The 13,482-nt window shown below is 62.2% G+C and overlaps 2 protein-coding genes across 8 annotated transcripts in view; one reads left to right on the forward strand and one right to left on the reverse strand.

Annotated features, from left to right (window-relative positions):
- The first annotated feature begins 4,368 nt into the window (after positions 1–4,368).
- On the forward strand, positions 4,369–9,240 carry CCDC74B (coiled-coil domain containing 74B). The gene is made up of 8 exons (XM_008251888.4): positions 4,369–4,668; positions 5,281–5,325; positions 5,629–5,688; positions 6,415–6,577; positions 7,349–7,538; positions 7,618–7,697; positions 7,793–7,852; positions 7,933–9,240. Exons 1-8 carry the CDS (start codon positions 4,410–4,412, stop codon positions 8,069–8,071), a joined length of 996 nt encoding a protein of 331 aa, XP_008250110.2. The 5' UTR covers positions 4,369–4,409; the 3' UTR covers positions 8,072–9,240.
- MED15 (mediator complex subunit 15) overlaps positions 8,857–13,482 on the reverse strand; it is an 81,125-nt gene continuing 76,499 nt past the window's right edge. For all 7 annotated transcript variants that reach the window (XM_070065917.1, XM_070065916.1, XM_051841028.2 and 4 more), the window contains 9 exons: positions 12,753–12,889; positions 12,544–12,671; positions 12,225–12,359; positions 12,084–12,147; positions 11,214–11,280; positions 10,644–10,804; positions 10,384–10,550; positions 9,987–10,085; positions 8,857–9,520 (listed from right to left, as the gene is read on the reverse strand). In XM_070065917.1, coding sequence (XP_069922018.1) covers positions 9,384–9,520; positions 9,987–10,085; positions 10,384–10,550; positions 10,644–10,804; positions 11,214–11,280; positions 12,084–12,147; positions 12,225–12,359; positions 12,544–12,671; positions 12,753–12,889 — 1,095 coding nt within the window. In that variant the 3' untranslated portion in view covers positions 8,857–9,383. The remainder of the gene's footprint in view (positions 9,521–9,986; positions 10,086–10,383; positions 10,551–10,643; positions 10,805–11,213; positions 11,281–12,083; positions 12,148–12,224; positions 12,360–12,543; positions 12,672–12,752; positions 12,890–13,482) is intronic.

The following is a 13,482-nucleotide window of genomic DNA, read 5'->3' on the forward strand; positions in this document are numbered from 1 at the left end:
AGCCTCCTGCACCAGGGCTGCCCCTCCCCCCATCTCAGCAGCATAGCAGAACCTATTTATGAAGTCAATCTCGAGGACCGCCTGAAGGCGACGGAGACACCTCGGACACCCACAGTTACAACACCACAGCAACTCCGGGAGCCTCTGTGCCCAGGCCCCCTCCATGCAGCACAAAACACTGCAAGCCACTTGCCAAAGGCACGGAAGGCAGCAAGACTGGCCATGTAGGCAGAGAGGCCTACTCAGAACCCAAGGATGGAAATGGAGATGGTCTTTTTGTGTGCGTGTGCACTTGGCTCAGCCGTAAGCTGCAGCTGGAGACCCCAGGGACCCATTACCAAGAGCGCCTGGCTCCACTTTCCGGTTCCAGCTGCCTGCTAACATGCACCCTGGACGGCCACAGGGAATGGCTCAAGTACCTGGGCCCTGCCATCCACGTGGGAGACCCGGATGGAGTTCTGGGCGCCTGGCTTCAGCCTGGCCCGGCACCAGGTGTTGCAGGCATTTGGGGAGTGAACCAGCAGATGGAAGAACTCTCCCCTTCAAACAAAATGAAAATTAAATTACAAAGATAGAGAGTGGGTTACTGTACAAAATGCTACAGGTAACCCTGATACGATGGCTGTATATCTAGACATAAAGGCACAGTAAAATAGATGTGTAACAGATTTTTGAAAAGTGACTCACCTGCGTAGAGCTTGAGGGTGCTGTGGTGTCAGGGTGACGAGGGAGAGGCAGGACGACATGGCCACCACACACCCAACAACACGCAACTTGAGTTCACTCAAGTTCTTGTCCTTTGCAAATCAACTTTTGCTTCCTGTAATGTTTTTACTTTATATAAACTCGTAATTTTTAGAAACCTTTTGACTTAGCTTAAAACACACATTGTACAACAGTATGAAAGCATTATTTTAAAAATATCTGCATCTAACTAGATTTTTCTGCTATTTTTACATTTTTGTGCTTTTAAACGTTTTGGTTCAAAGTAAGACACACACACACACACACTGAGCAGTCTAGACCTGCACCAGGCCAAGGTCAGGAGCATCATGGCCTCTGCCCCCATTGGAAGGTCTGCTCTGACGCCCATCCAGACCCCTCCTAGGGACCTGCTGGAAGCTGCCCCACAGTGTTTTGGTTTTTTGACAGAATTTTTTTTTTTTTTGACAGGCAGAGTGGACAGTGAGAGAGAGAGAGAGAGAGAGAGAAAGGTCTTTGCCGTTGGTTCACCCCCCAACGGCTGCTGCAGCCGGCGCACTGTGGCCGGCACACCACGCTGATCCGAAGCCAGGAGCCAGGTGCTTTTCCTGGTCTCCCATGGGGTGCAGGGCCCAAGCACTTGGGCCATCCTCCACTGCACTCTCGGGCCACAGCAGAGAGCTGGCCTGGAAGAGGGGCAGCCGTAACTAGAACTGGTGCCCATATGGGATGCAGGCGCCACAGGTGGAGGATTAACCAAGTGCGTCACGGCACTGAGCTAGCTGTTTAATGGAATAGTCCACCCTACAAGGATGATTAAGGGCTCTGGCCTGGCCCAGTGCTGGCTGCTGTGGGTGTTTGGGGAGTGAGCCAGCAGCCGGAAGCTTGCTCTTTTTCAAGAACGTTTTCTAAATAACCAACTCATGGAAAATGTGTGTTATAAAAACAACACACATGGATTTCAAACTGGTTTTGCATGCCAAGCCAGATGACACAGCAAACGGGAGTCAGAGGATGAGCGAGCGAGCACGCACTGCCAGTGGAGACGCGGGCCGTGCGTGACCATGGCTGCTGTTAGGGGAGGGGCAGTCTCTCAGGGCAGCAGGGCCCAAGAACTCTTTCTTCAGTACTTTGGTTCTGGTTCTCTTTGTCAGGGTGGACACAGGCAACTCCATTTGACCCCGACACCTTTCATGTGTTTTAGATTCCATTTTCCATGAATTGTTCAAGTATTTACACATAGATCTATCCCAATTGCTCATAAAATTTCCAGAGTTTCATTTTTTTTTCTTTTTTAGATTATTAGTTACTACAGTAATGCGGTGTTTCTGTAGGTTTCTTTCTTTATTTCAAGGATTTTATTTAATTATTTGAATGGCAGAGTTAGAGAGAGAGAGGTTTTCCATCTGCTGGTTCACTCCCCAAGTGGCCACAACAGCCGGAGCTGTGCCCATCTGAAGCCAGGAGCCAGGAGCTTCTTCCAGGTCTCCTATGTCGGTGCAGGGGCCCAAGCACTTGGGCCACCTTCTACTGCTTTCCCAGGCCACAGCAGAGAGCTGGATCAGAAGTGGAGCAGCCAGAACTCAAGGCAACGCGCATATGGGATGCTGGCATCATAGGCGGCAGCTTAACCCGCTGCACCACAGCGCCAGCCCCAGCAATCCTTTTATTTATTTATTTGTTTGACAGGCAGAGTGGACAGAGAGAGAGAGAGAGACAGAGAGAATGTTTCCTTTTCCATTGGTTCACCCCCCAATGGCCGCTGTGGCCGGCGCACCGCGCTGATCCGAAGCCAGGAGCCAGGTACTTCTCCTGGTCTCCCATGGGGTGCAGGGCCCAAGCACCTGGGCCATCCTCCACTGCACTCCCGGGCCACAGCAGAGAGCTGGCCTGGAAGAGGAGCAACTGGGACAGAACCCGGCACCCTGACCAGGACTAGAATCCGGTGTGCTGGCGCCGCAGGTGGAGGATTAGCCTAGTGAGCGCGGCAGGCCCCAGCAATCCTTTTTTAAAAGACATTATAAAGCAGTTTCCTGTTCACTCCATCACTGTCCGCACACGTGCTCCTGCGGCCTGCATCTTGCCTCTCAGCCAGCCTTGTGTGCACCTGCCTGTCTGTGGCTGACTTCCTGGCCGCTGGGTCCCATGTACTTGCAGAGGCCTCGGCATCATTTAGGGCAGGCGGGTTCGGATTTTGTCCCCAGTCCTAGGGCCACTCGCTTCCTGGAACAGTCTGCACTCATAAGGTGTGGCCCTTGAGGGGTTTAAACGGGAAACCGAGGCGTTGATTCAGCTCTTCCGCTGTCTCCTGGGGAGGGCAGCACGTGTGTGCATGCGCGGGTCAGGGCCTGCGAGGATCTGAGAGGAAGTTCTAGCTTCCCGTTTGCACTGGGAGCCCCACGGGCAAGGGCAGCTGTTTGGAGCACACCCCCGCCTCACCCTGTGCCGTGCCCACCCGCAGCACAGGGGCAGCTCCGCACACGAATGCTGAGTTATTGCAAGTGCAGACTCCCATCTCCCAAAATAAACGGCACTAGTGGGGCAGTTGCTCTGCCAGAACCCACGCCCTGGCTCTCACATCTGGCGAGGGGCACGAGCCCAGCGTGAGCCCGCCATTCCCTTGCTGGACTGCCCTGGCTTAGGCCAGGTGGGGAGACCCCAGGCGCGAAGCAGGTGTTCCCCTAAGCAGGTGGGAAAGGACGTCTTCCCAAAAGCCAAGAGGGGGAGAGGGAGGGCACGGGACAAGTGATGAGCAACACCGATCACCAGTGCCCCCCAAACAGACTTTTCATGACTTCCTGGAACACTGTAAAAACATGCTTAGGGCTTGCAACTATAAAGGAAGATGAATTATTTTACAAAGTGAACTACTACAGCACAACAAGCAGGGGGCAGGTGTCTGGTAAACGCCCCCGCACCGCTGGCTGGGACTGCAGACCCCGTACCAGCGCCTGGTTTTCAGTTCTGGCTCCGCTCGTCTGCACTCTCGGAGGCACTGAGGGATGGTTCCAGTAGCTGGGCCACTGCCACCCACGTGGGAGATCTGGCCTTCAGCTCACATATGGGCGCTGGTTCTAGTCCCCGCTGCCCCATGTCCAGGCCAGCTCTCTGCTGTGGCCCGGGAAGGCAGTGGAGGATGGCCCAAGTGCTTGGGCCCTGCACCCGCGTGGGAGACCAGGAGGAAGCACCTGGCTCCTGGCTTTGCATCAGCCCAGCTCCAGCCACTGGGGCCATTTGGGGACTGAACCAGCGGATAGGAAGGCCCCTCTCATTCTCTCTCTCTGCCTCTGCCTGTCTGTAACTCTGCCTTTCAAATAAATCTTAAAAACCCAAAGAACTGTAAAGGCACAGGACTTTCTGACATTTAAATCAGAGAATGACCCTCCTCTTCAGTTTATTGTTGTCCCTTGGGCTGCACAGAGCTCAGGACTTGAGACAATCACTTTTGCCTGCCGGGAAGCTGGAGGCGGTCAGGTCCCGGAAGCCAGGCGCCCCGCCAAGGCAGGTGGGGTCTTCCACGCCCGCCCAGCATCCCCGCCTCGGGAGAATCAGCAGCCTTTGAGTCGGGGCACCGCCCCCATCCCCCGCAGAGAATGCGGGCAAGCCCCGCCCCAGCCTCCCGACACGCCCCTGGGACGTGCCCGTTTCCATGGCGACGCGGAGCCAGGCCAGGCCGGCTCTGAGTCACTGAGCTGGTGTGCAGCGACATGAGCGGGGTGGGGATAGCGGCGGGGGCGCGGCCCCCGAGCTGGGCCAGCCCGGGCTCCCGGGGCACGTCGCGCCCGCGCCCGCGCCCACCTGCGGGGCTGCCCGCGGCGGGGCAGCAGGGCGCGCAGGCCGGGCTGAGCGAGGCGCAGAAGCGGGTCCTGGACCTGGAGAAGAGCCTGCAGTTCCTGCAGCAGCAGCACTCGGAGACGCTGGTCAAGCTCCACGAGGAGATCGAGCACCTGAAGCGGGAGAACAAGGGTGGGCCTGGGCGCGGCCCCGGGGGCGTGGGGGACACGCTGCCCACCCGCGAGGGGCGGGGGCGGCCGCAGCACAGACTCAGGCAGGGTCAGGCCCACCGGTGTTCAAAGCTTTATAGAGAGGCAAAACCCAACAAGTGCGAGGGTCCGGCGTGCTGTCTTCCTCCAGTGAAGCCCCCCCACGGAAGGCGCAGCCCCCTCCCCAGGACAGCCAGGCCTGCTGCCTCAGTTTCTCCCTCCACCTTTGGCGCGCGCCAAGTATTCTTCTGCCAGGCATCTGTTATGTCGGCTCCGCCTCCCCAGCCCTGGATGCCCAGGCCACGTGATCATTGCTGACCAGACCTGCTCATCCACAGCGGGGCTGGGGGCTGGGTCACCCTAACTCACCTCTGTACCCCTGGAGCCCAAGGGCAGCCGGCACACAGGGTGCCCTACAGGCATCGTCGATGGAGTCAGGGCTGGAGTGCCTGAGGCGGGACCCCCGTTACAGGGCTCAGCCAGCCCCAGTCGTGGGCCAGTACCCCTGGGAGGGAGAGGGCAGTGCAGCCCAAACTGCTGCTCTTGAGTGGACTTGACTTTCCAAGTGACCAGGAGAGCCTGTGTTTGTTTTCAGACCTCCAATACAAGCTCATAATGAATCAGAAGCCACCGAAAAAAAGTAAGATTGGGGCCCTTGCGTGTCTGAGAGGTTACCGCCGTCTGGAGCAGTCCCTTGGCCCAGTGAACCCAGTGGGCTTGGGCTCTAGGGGACCTGGCCAGGTGCCACCGCCTATCAGCCAGGGCCTCTTGGAGGCCCAGGGGCAGTGGCAGGCGGCTTGGGGCTGCTCCAGGAGACTGCTCAATCCCTCCCTCTTCTGAGCCGAGCTCCTGAAAGGGGAGCAGCAGGGGCCTGGCCAGGCCGGGAGGCAGGCATGGTGGGGGGACTCTGTGCCACACTGGGCTGACCCCTGTTCTCTCGCAGGTAGCATCTCCACTTTGAGCTTTCAGTCCAACAAGTCCCTCTCCAATTCGACGGTGTCGGGTGAGTTGGCCAGCAGCCTCCACATGCCAGGTGCCCTGCTGGGGGCCAGAAACCTGAACGCCCACAGTGGCCCTGTGACGGCAGGAACAGCTGAAAGGGAGCCACGGTGGTAGCCCCACGAGCTAACGCCACCAGGAGGCTGATGTGGGCTGGGACAGGACCACAGGCTGGCCTGAGGGAGGCCACAAACGCAGGGTAGGGCCCTGCAGCCAGCACAGGGCAGCAAGGTCTCATGGCAGGTACAACCTAGGGCAGGGACGTGAGCAGGTGGGCCAAGTGTCAGCGGGGGTCTGTGAACTCCCACTGGGCCACCCTGGGTGGTCTTCTGTGTACCGGGGTTGGGGGGGTGGCCTTTGTCCCCAAAGCAGGCAGGATGGGAGTGGGACAGCCCTGCTGACGGTCCGGGCCCGGGGTGTCTTTAGCAGAACGAGGGGCAGGAGGGGAGCAGAGGGCTCCCCCTTCCTCTGTGCAGGGCCTGGGCAGGCAAGCAGTGGCCTTGTCTTTGAATGACGCATGCAGACTGGATCCCAACATCTCTGCTTCAACCCGCCTACAACAGGAGCAGCAGACTCCGCCCACAGGCTACGCCAGGGACCTGCCACTCCCCCCAGCAGTCCTGTGAGGCAGGCTCTGTGCCCGGCTCCCCTCCAGGGGATCAGGGCCTGCTGGGCACATGCAGCACGTCGCGAGCCTGCGGTGACTGGCCCTCCTGGGTCTCCCCTACAGTTGCTTCCCAAGGCAAAGCCAGACTCCAGCCTGGCTCCTTCAAGAAGCAAGACTCGAAAGCTGACCCCTTCCAGAAGATGGACCTGGACGAGGAGCCCGTGGACACTCCTGTGTTTCACAACAGCAAGCTGGACAGAGTCCCTGGGGCGCAGGGGCAGGCCAGGTAGGCGGCCGGCACCCAGAGGCCAGGGCTGCACCCAACACTACTCTGGAACCAGGAAGCCGCTTTGTGCTCCCTTCCCCGTGGGCCTGTCTGCAACGTGAGCAGGCCTCATGGACACCTGACAGCCAGGCTCCACCTGGCGGGCACCGCCTTCCTCCCCTCCTCTCCTACGGGGGGCGGCCCCTTGCAGGGTCCCTGTGCTGAGCTGAGCCCTAGGAGGGACCACCAGCAGCCCCGAAACTGCTTTCGCAGAGAAATGAAAAAGGCAAATGGTTTCCACATGAACTCACATTTTACCAAGACAGCCGTGCACAGGGTCCTGGCTGCGGCCTCTGGAAGGCACGGGGCCGGCAGCCCAGAGCAGGGCCCGGCTCTGGCGACGCAGGCTTCTGGGATGTCCCTGGGACACTGCAGAGCAGTCTGGGCAGTGCAACCTGCAGAGCCGAGATCGCCCCACGACCAGCCCTCAGGTGTAGGGTCAGGCCCAAGGACAGCCTGGCAGCTTGCTGGCCACCCCCAGGAATCTGGTCTCGGGCCCTCAGTGACCTTGGGGAGGCGGAAAGGGGAGATGGGACAGGCTCAGGTCATGGCTGGGCCCGGACTTCCCATCTGCTGTCCACAGCACCCTGGTCAGTGGGAGAAGGAAGCTGGGTAGAGGCCTCATCCCTAGGAGCCCTGAGCTGGCACGGGCACTGCCCTGGGTGGGGGCGGAGGCTGGGCGGTTAGCGATCCGGGCAGGAAACCTCGGGGCTGCCGCAATACCTGTTTCAGAGACGAAGAGGTGGAGACCTGGACCCCGGGGGCCGCCCTGCGCGGGGGCAGCCAGCACAAAGGCAGGCAGGCTGTGGGGGCGGGCCCGCTGGCGAGCCTGCCCCCGCACCTGCGGAAGCCCACCACGGTGCAGCAGTGTGAGGTGGTCATTCGGCAGCTGTGGAACGCCAACCTCCTGCAGGCCCAAGAGGTGAGGCCTGGGGGGGAGGGGTGGGGGGCAGCGCCCCGCGGGTCCCACCACGCCCGTCCCTCCCCTCCCTGCTTTTCAGCTGCAGCACCTCAAGTCCCTCCTGGAAGGGAACCAGGGGGCCAAGGCTGCGGCGGAGGAGGTCGATCCTAGCTCCCCGAAGTGAGTGCCTGCTGCGCCTGCGCGTCCCAGCCCCGCCCCGCCCCGCGCAGAGGGGGCCGGCTCTGCCGGCTCACTGTGGACTCTTCCGTCCCCAGGGAGCAGGAGGCCACGCAGTTCCCCCAGCTGTCAACCTCCAAGGGCGTCTCTAAGAAGTGGTGAGTCTCCACGCGGGGAGCGCAGAGCGGCCTCCTGGGGGCGGCGGCTGCAGCGCCCGGCTGACCGCCCCTCCCCGCAGCCTGATCCTCAGTCCCGTGCCCGCGGCGCAGTGCTCCATCCTGCCCGCGCTGAAGCAGACCCTGAAGAGCAACTTCGCCGAGCGGCAGAAGAGGCTGCAGGTGGTGCAGAGCCGGCGCCTGCACCGCTCGGTGCTCTGAGCCAGGCCCCGCCCGCAGCCCTAAGCCCAGCCCCCACGCCATAGCATTTTAAAACAGAATTCTAATACTTCAAAGCCAAGCTCAGTGCCAGGATAAGACTCGTGACAGATAAAGCACTTAATCTTGGAACTGGGGAGCTGTCTGTTTTCTCGCTGTCCCCCCGCAGCCCTGCAGTCACACACAAGCACGCTGGTGAAGTAAGTGTGATCCTACCTGCCGAAGACAAAATAAAGCTCGCTTCTCGGAGCGCACGTGTCCCTCCTCACCGCCTGCAGGGTGTCCCGCCGCCAGCTCCCCACTCGTGCCAGCGCTGCTGGCTCCCGGAAGAGGAACGGCCCCGGGGGCCAGGCAGCCTCCCTGCTCCCTGGCAGGGCCGCTCAGGCCGACTCCACGCTCCCCGGCCAGCTGCTGTCCTCGTCGGCTTCAGTGCCCCAGGCTGCTGACGAGCGGTGCGCGGAGCCGCCTTCCTCCTTAGAGAGCCACGGCCAGTGGAGAACGCTTTTCCCCGGAAAAGCCACGGCCCCACGCCCGCGGTGCTCAGCCTGGCGCCCACCCTGCCCAGGCAGCACTGTCCCCCCACCTCGCTGTCCCATTTCCCCCGTTAGCCCTGGCGGGAATTCAGCTGGTAACCCGGAGAAAAGCCAGCACAAGGAACAGGAAGCTGTGGCACACGAGGGGAGGTCAGGGGCATCCAGGGCCACACTGGACACTTGCAAGGTTGACAGTGTCCCTGGCGGGACAGCGGGCCCCACTGGAGGAGGGGACACAGTGATGAACTCCTGACGAACACAGGAATAATAAATTTATTGTAAGAACCACATGACGGGGTAGTGCACATATAAAAAGGGGAGCTCTCGCCACGAGGGGCCGCCGGCTCCCGAGTGGCCCAGAGGAAGTGCCCAGTTGGTCACTCTTCATCCTTCACGGCGGGCGCCTTCCCCGCGGAGTGCCCCACGTGCCCCAACACTGTGTGGAGGGCTGTGTGCGCAGGGGCTCTCCCAGGCCACCCACGCCCCCAGCACACGTGTACAGGACGCCTCAGCAGGGCCCTGAGCTCTCCCCCATGCTGCTGAGAGCGGACGCGGAGCCTGGGGGCCGTGGGAAGTGTCTGACTCCTGGAGCAAGTCCTGTGGACGATGTTCTGAGAAGACGGCTCCCAGCTCCCGGCCACCCGTGCCGGGACTGTACAGCTGGGGTAAATGCGTGGCAGGTCCCCAAGGCGGAAGATAGAAGCAGGAAAGCTAACCTAACCCGGGCCCCGCAGGGAGCCGCTGCCCACCTCGTCCGACAGGAGGCCTGTCCACGGCCCCAGCTAGGTGGCCGACAGGCAGGCCTGGTGGACGCTCTGGGCCCAGGTGTTGAGCAGGGCTGTGACCGAGTGCTTGTCGGGGAGCTGCAGCAGCCTCGAGGTCATGCACCGGTGCACCGACTGCAGGAAGGGGTTGGCATCTGCAACAGAGCAGGGGCAGTCTAGCCCCGATGACCACCTCCGGGAAGGGGCCATCCTGGCTAGCCATCCGATCGCCTAATCCGACCTCATCCCCTCACACCCTGTGGCTTTGGAGAAGAGCTGCAGTGAGTCGGAACCGGAAACCCCAGCTTTCCCTCTGTGGTGCTCCTGGGGAGGTAGTCCTGCCTCTGCCAGGCCCTAGCTCAGCCTCAGAGGGGCTGACCTCCACCAGCGGAGCTGTCTCTGGAGCCACGTCACCCAGATGGTCTCCATGAAACCCAACTCCTGGTGGTGCCTGCATCAGCCTCACACAGCCACATGGTGGCGCCCAGGAGCAGCGGGTCACACCTGTGGCCTGCTGTACAGAGCCGTGGGGAGGCCAGAGGCCCTTCCCTCTGCAGGGGACTGCTGATTACCCAGGGACAGCAGGTGGGCAGGGCACACAGCTCCCCTGGGCTCACCCACCGTACTGCCACTGCCGGTCGACCCACAGCGGGCTCTGGGCGGGGTAGTCGGCAGGCACGCTGAGCTCCAGCGGTGGCACGCTCGGCAGGTCCTTGTCATCTGCAACACAGGAGGCTGCACTTGGGACCTGGCCAAGCCCTGCCTGCTACACGGCCTGCTCTGGACAGGGCTCTTCACACCCTGGAAAGGCCAGAGAGTGCCCTGCGTAGGATGCCCAGGGGTCCCGCCCCCAGAGCCTGGGGCTGGAGACGGCTGAGCACTGTGAGAGGGAGGGCTAGGGCTGTGTGAGTGCAGGGCAGGCTCTGGGGAGGGTGCGCGTGTCCGGCAGGCCCAGGTACTTGGTGTCTTTTGGCACAGGCTCGCCTGGTGCCAGCCCGCGCCCTCCCTGGACACTCACCCAGCTTGCATATCAGGTGGACGGTGCCGTTGTTGCTGCAGTGAGAAGGGTCCAAGTTCACCAAGAACTTGGGGTCTAATCTGGCCACCTCCCCTTGGAGCACGTTGGGGATGCTCTGCCGCTCATCCTCCTCAAATCTGCGCTTCCGGGCACACACCACCGGGGCCCTGGAGGAGGCCCACGGCCCAGAGTGACCACACTGGCCACGTGCGTGCCCCTGGCCTGCCGGCCCCCGTGAACCCAGTGCAGGCTGTACGTACGTGATGGGTGGGCCGTGGATGGCCGTCATGGCCGGCACGAACGTGCGGTACAGGGAATGATTGAAGACGGGGGAGCGGATGTTGGCCAGGACGGCGTCCAGGAGCGGTTGGCACAGGTACTGCTGCTTGGTTGGTGGCACTGGAGGTGGTGGGGGCGTGGGCTGGGGACAGGACGGGTGGGGTTAGCAGCCCGGGGCTCACAGTCCTGCCCACACTGACAGGACTTCCAGACCTCACTCAGGCCCAGATTCCTGAGGCTCTGCCCACAGCCTCCACCCTTGTGCACCCAATGGGGGCCAACCCTGGACACAATCCCTGTCCCTGCCTCGTTCCCACCCATGTCCCATCCCCAGATAGGCCTCGTGCTGGGCCTGCGGGCTCCAAGCCCACGGAGGCTGAGTGGAGAGAGAGTTCATTCAGCCTCCTCACATCCCCCAACAGACCTGGCCTCAAAGAAGCCTCCGGGACGGGGTCCCCAGGTGAGGTCCAGTCCCGGGCTGAGTGGTGCGGCCCCACCTGCCCCGACCAGGGAGACTCCTCCCAGCTGTGTTCCAAGGCCCTTCCACTCACCACCGCCATATCATTCTTGAGCTTCTCCAGGGCGATCTCACACTTCTGCAGGGTCTTGAGGGGACAGCTGCAGGGACAGGGCACAGGGGCTGTTGTTCCCTGGCCTTGGCCATCGGGAACCTCTGCAGGAACCCCCGTCAGCTGACCAGCTGTTTCAAGATGTAGTTTAAGGCAAGGGAGTCTCTGGCCCCAGGAGCTGCCCATTCCAGGTGAGCAGAACAAGGCAGTGCAGTGGGTCTGGGGCAAGGACAGACACAGGGCCCCTGTCCAGGCAGGGAAAGCCTCAGTCTCATCTCTGAGTCACTGAAGGAGCCCCTGGCCCTATAACCCCAACAGGCCCTGGAAGGCTGTCTAGTTCCAGCAGGCCTGTTCAGCAGGGACAGGGAGAACCTTCTGGAAGGGGAGCAGAGCATGAGCTGGGGCAAGGAGACGCGAGGGCACGAACACCACGCCCAGCCTGGTGCACAGCTCTTCATGGCTGTGCTGTGCTCACAGCAGCTGCAGGCCGGTGAGCAGGGGAGGGGCTAAGCACCGGGGGGCCCCGCCTTCCATGTGCTTTTCCCGGGCACTCGGGCACTCCCTCGTTTCATTCCATGATCGGCACATGTGGGTTGCAGCTGGGGAGACTGAGACAGCCGCCTGTCCAAGGTCACTGGCTCAAGGTAAGACTCAGGCCCAGTGTGGCCGGCTCACAGCGAGAGCTCCACAGGCTGAGACTTGGACAGCGGCCTGTGAGGCCCAACTGTGATGGCTGCCGGGTGGAGGCAGGCCGCTGCCGCCGCAGCAGCCCGGAGGGGGTGCCAGCAAGGTGAAGTCAGGCCAGAGGCCAGCACGGCACTGTCCTCCCCAGAGCCCTGGGGCGAAGCTCACCGCTTAGAGGGGTCGGTCAGAATGTCCAGAAGGCTCTTCATCTTACTCAGGTCCTTTTTCCTGTCTGGACATGAGAGGGGAGCCTCAGACACAGCCCCAGGAGTCCAGGGGCCCCGGCCCCAGCCCCAGCACCGGGCCCACCTTCGTTCTTGTCGATCTTGTTGATCATGCGGCGCAGGGGCTCGATGTACTTAGACAGCTGCTTCAGCTTGTCCAGGTACTGCTGCTCCTCGGCCTGGCTGGAGCCAGCGGGGCTCATGACGGAGCTAGGGTTCACTGCAGGACACAGAACGCGAGGTCTCGGCCCCCGTCCACAGGGCGCTCAGGCTCGGAGGGTTGCCGTGGAGGCCTTGCCAAGGTCAAGGGAGGTTCCAGCCCTCGAGGTTCAGGGCTGCACCCAGGGCCCACGACGGTGCCCCAGGCCTCAGCTCCACCCGCCCCAGCCCCAGGCCTGACTTACCAGGGGTGTTCAAAGGTCCAGGCGAGGGGACGCTGAAGTTCTGCGGGGTCCGTGCTGTCACGGGGCTCTGGGAGGGCTGCGGGGAGGGGCTGGGCAGGAAGCTGCTGGGGGACGGTGCTGGGCCAGAGCTGCAAGGGCAGGAGCGCAGGCTGGAGTCGCCCCGGGCACCAGGCAGGGAGGTGACCCGTCTCCCACCCTGCCCAGCCTACCTGACGTTGGAGCTGGGCTGCGAGCTGGGCTGGCCAGGCTGCGGGGACGGCTGGGGGGGAGGGGGCATGGACTGCGGAGTCTGCACCTGCTGGCCGGGCGACGGCGAGGACAGCATGGTGAGGCTGCTCTGGCTGACCTGGAAGAGGAGGGCTCAGCGGGCTCACTGCCACCCCCCCACCCCCCCCGCTCTCAGCCTCCTGACACACCTGTCTCCTTCCAGACGCTGGGCACACACACACAGGCACAGGCCCCACCCTGGCTCCTGAGGTACAGGAGGACACGGAGGCCTGGGAAGGTGACAGCTTGGCTGGCATCAGCCGGCCTGCCCTTCCTGCCCACGGTGCTCTTGCACGAGGGTCGGCAAGGACCCCGCTCTGCTGACCAGTGGCACTGTCCTCCCGCAGGACTCCAGGAGCCCTTAGCCCTCCAGGCCTAAGCTGAGGACATGCGTGGCCGCCCAGAGCCCCCGTCCTGACACACGCTGGAGGCTCTCTGCCCCTGGCCCTCCACCAATGTCTTGACTGGACTGGCAGAGCCCACTGGGAGAGCTGAGCAACGCAACACCAGGGCTCAGAGCTTGGTGCTGTCACACAGGTGCACGGACCTCGACGCCTCAGAGGCCCTGGCGCTGTGTGCAGAGCAGGGCTACTCTGTGCCCCCAGGCCACACTGGGGACAACCACACCACAGCAGCACCAGAGACTCCTGGGAACTCCAAGGGCTGAGAGTG

The sequence above is a fragment of the Oryctolagus cuniculus genome, chromosome 21 (assembly GCF_964237555.1).
Source record: "Oryctolagus cuniculus chromosome 21, mOryCun1.1, whole genome shotgun sequence".
NCBI lineage: Eukaryota > Metazoa > Chordata > Mammalia > Lagomorpha > Leporidae > Oryctolagus > Oryctolagus cuniculus.

Bases quoted from the DNA above. Each gene is read 5' to 3' on its own strand.
- CCDC74B (XM_008251888.4), top strand. From the start codon at position 4,410: ATGAGCGGGGTGGGGATAGCGGCGGGGGCGCGGCCCCCGAGCTGGGCC. The intron at 7,539-7,617 runs GTGAGGCCTGGG...CCTGCTTTTCAG, and splicing joins ACCTCCTGCAGGCCCAAGAG to CTGCAGCACCTCAAGTCCCT. The intron at 7,698-7,792 runs GTGAGTGCCTGC...TTCCGTCCCCAG, and splicing joins GTCGATCCTAGCTCCCCGAA to GGAGCAGGAGGCCACGCAGT.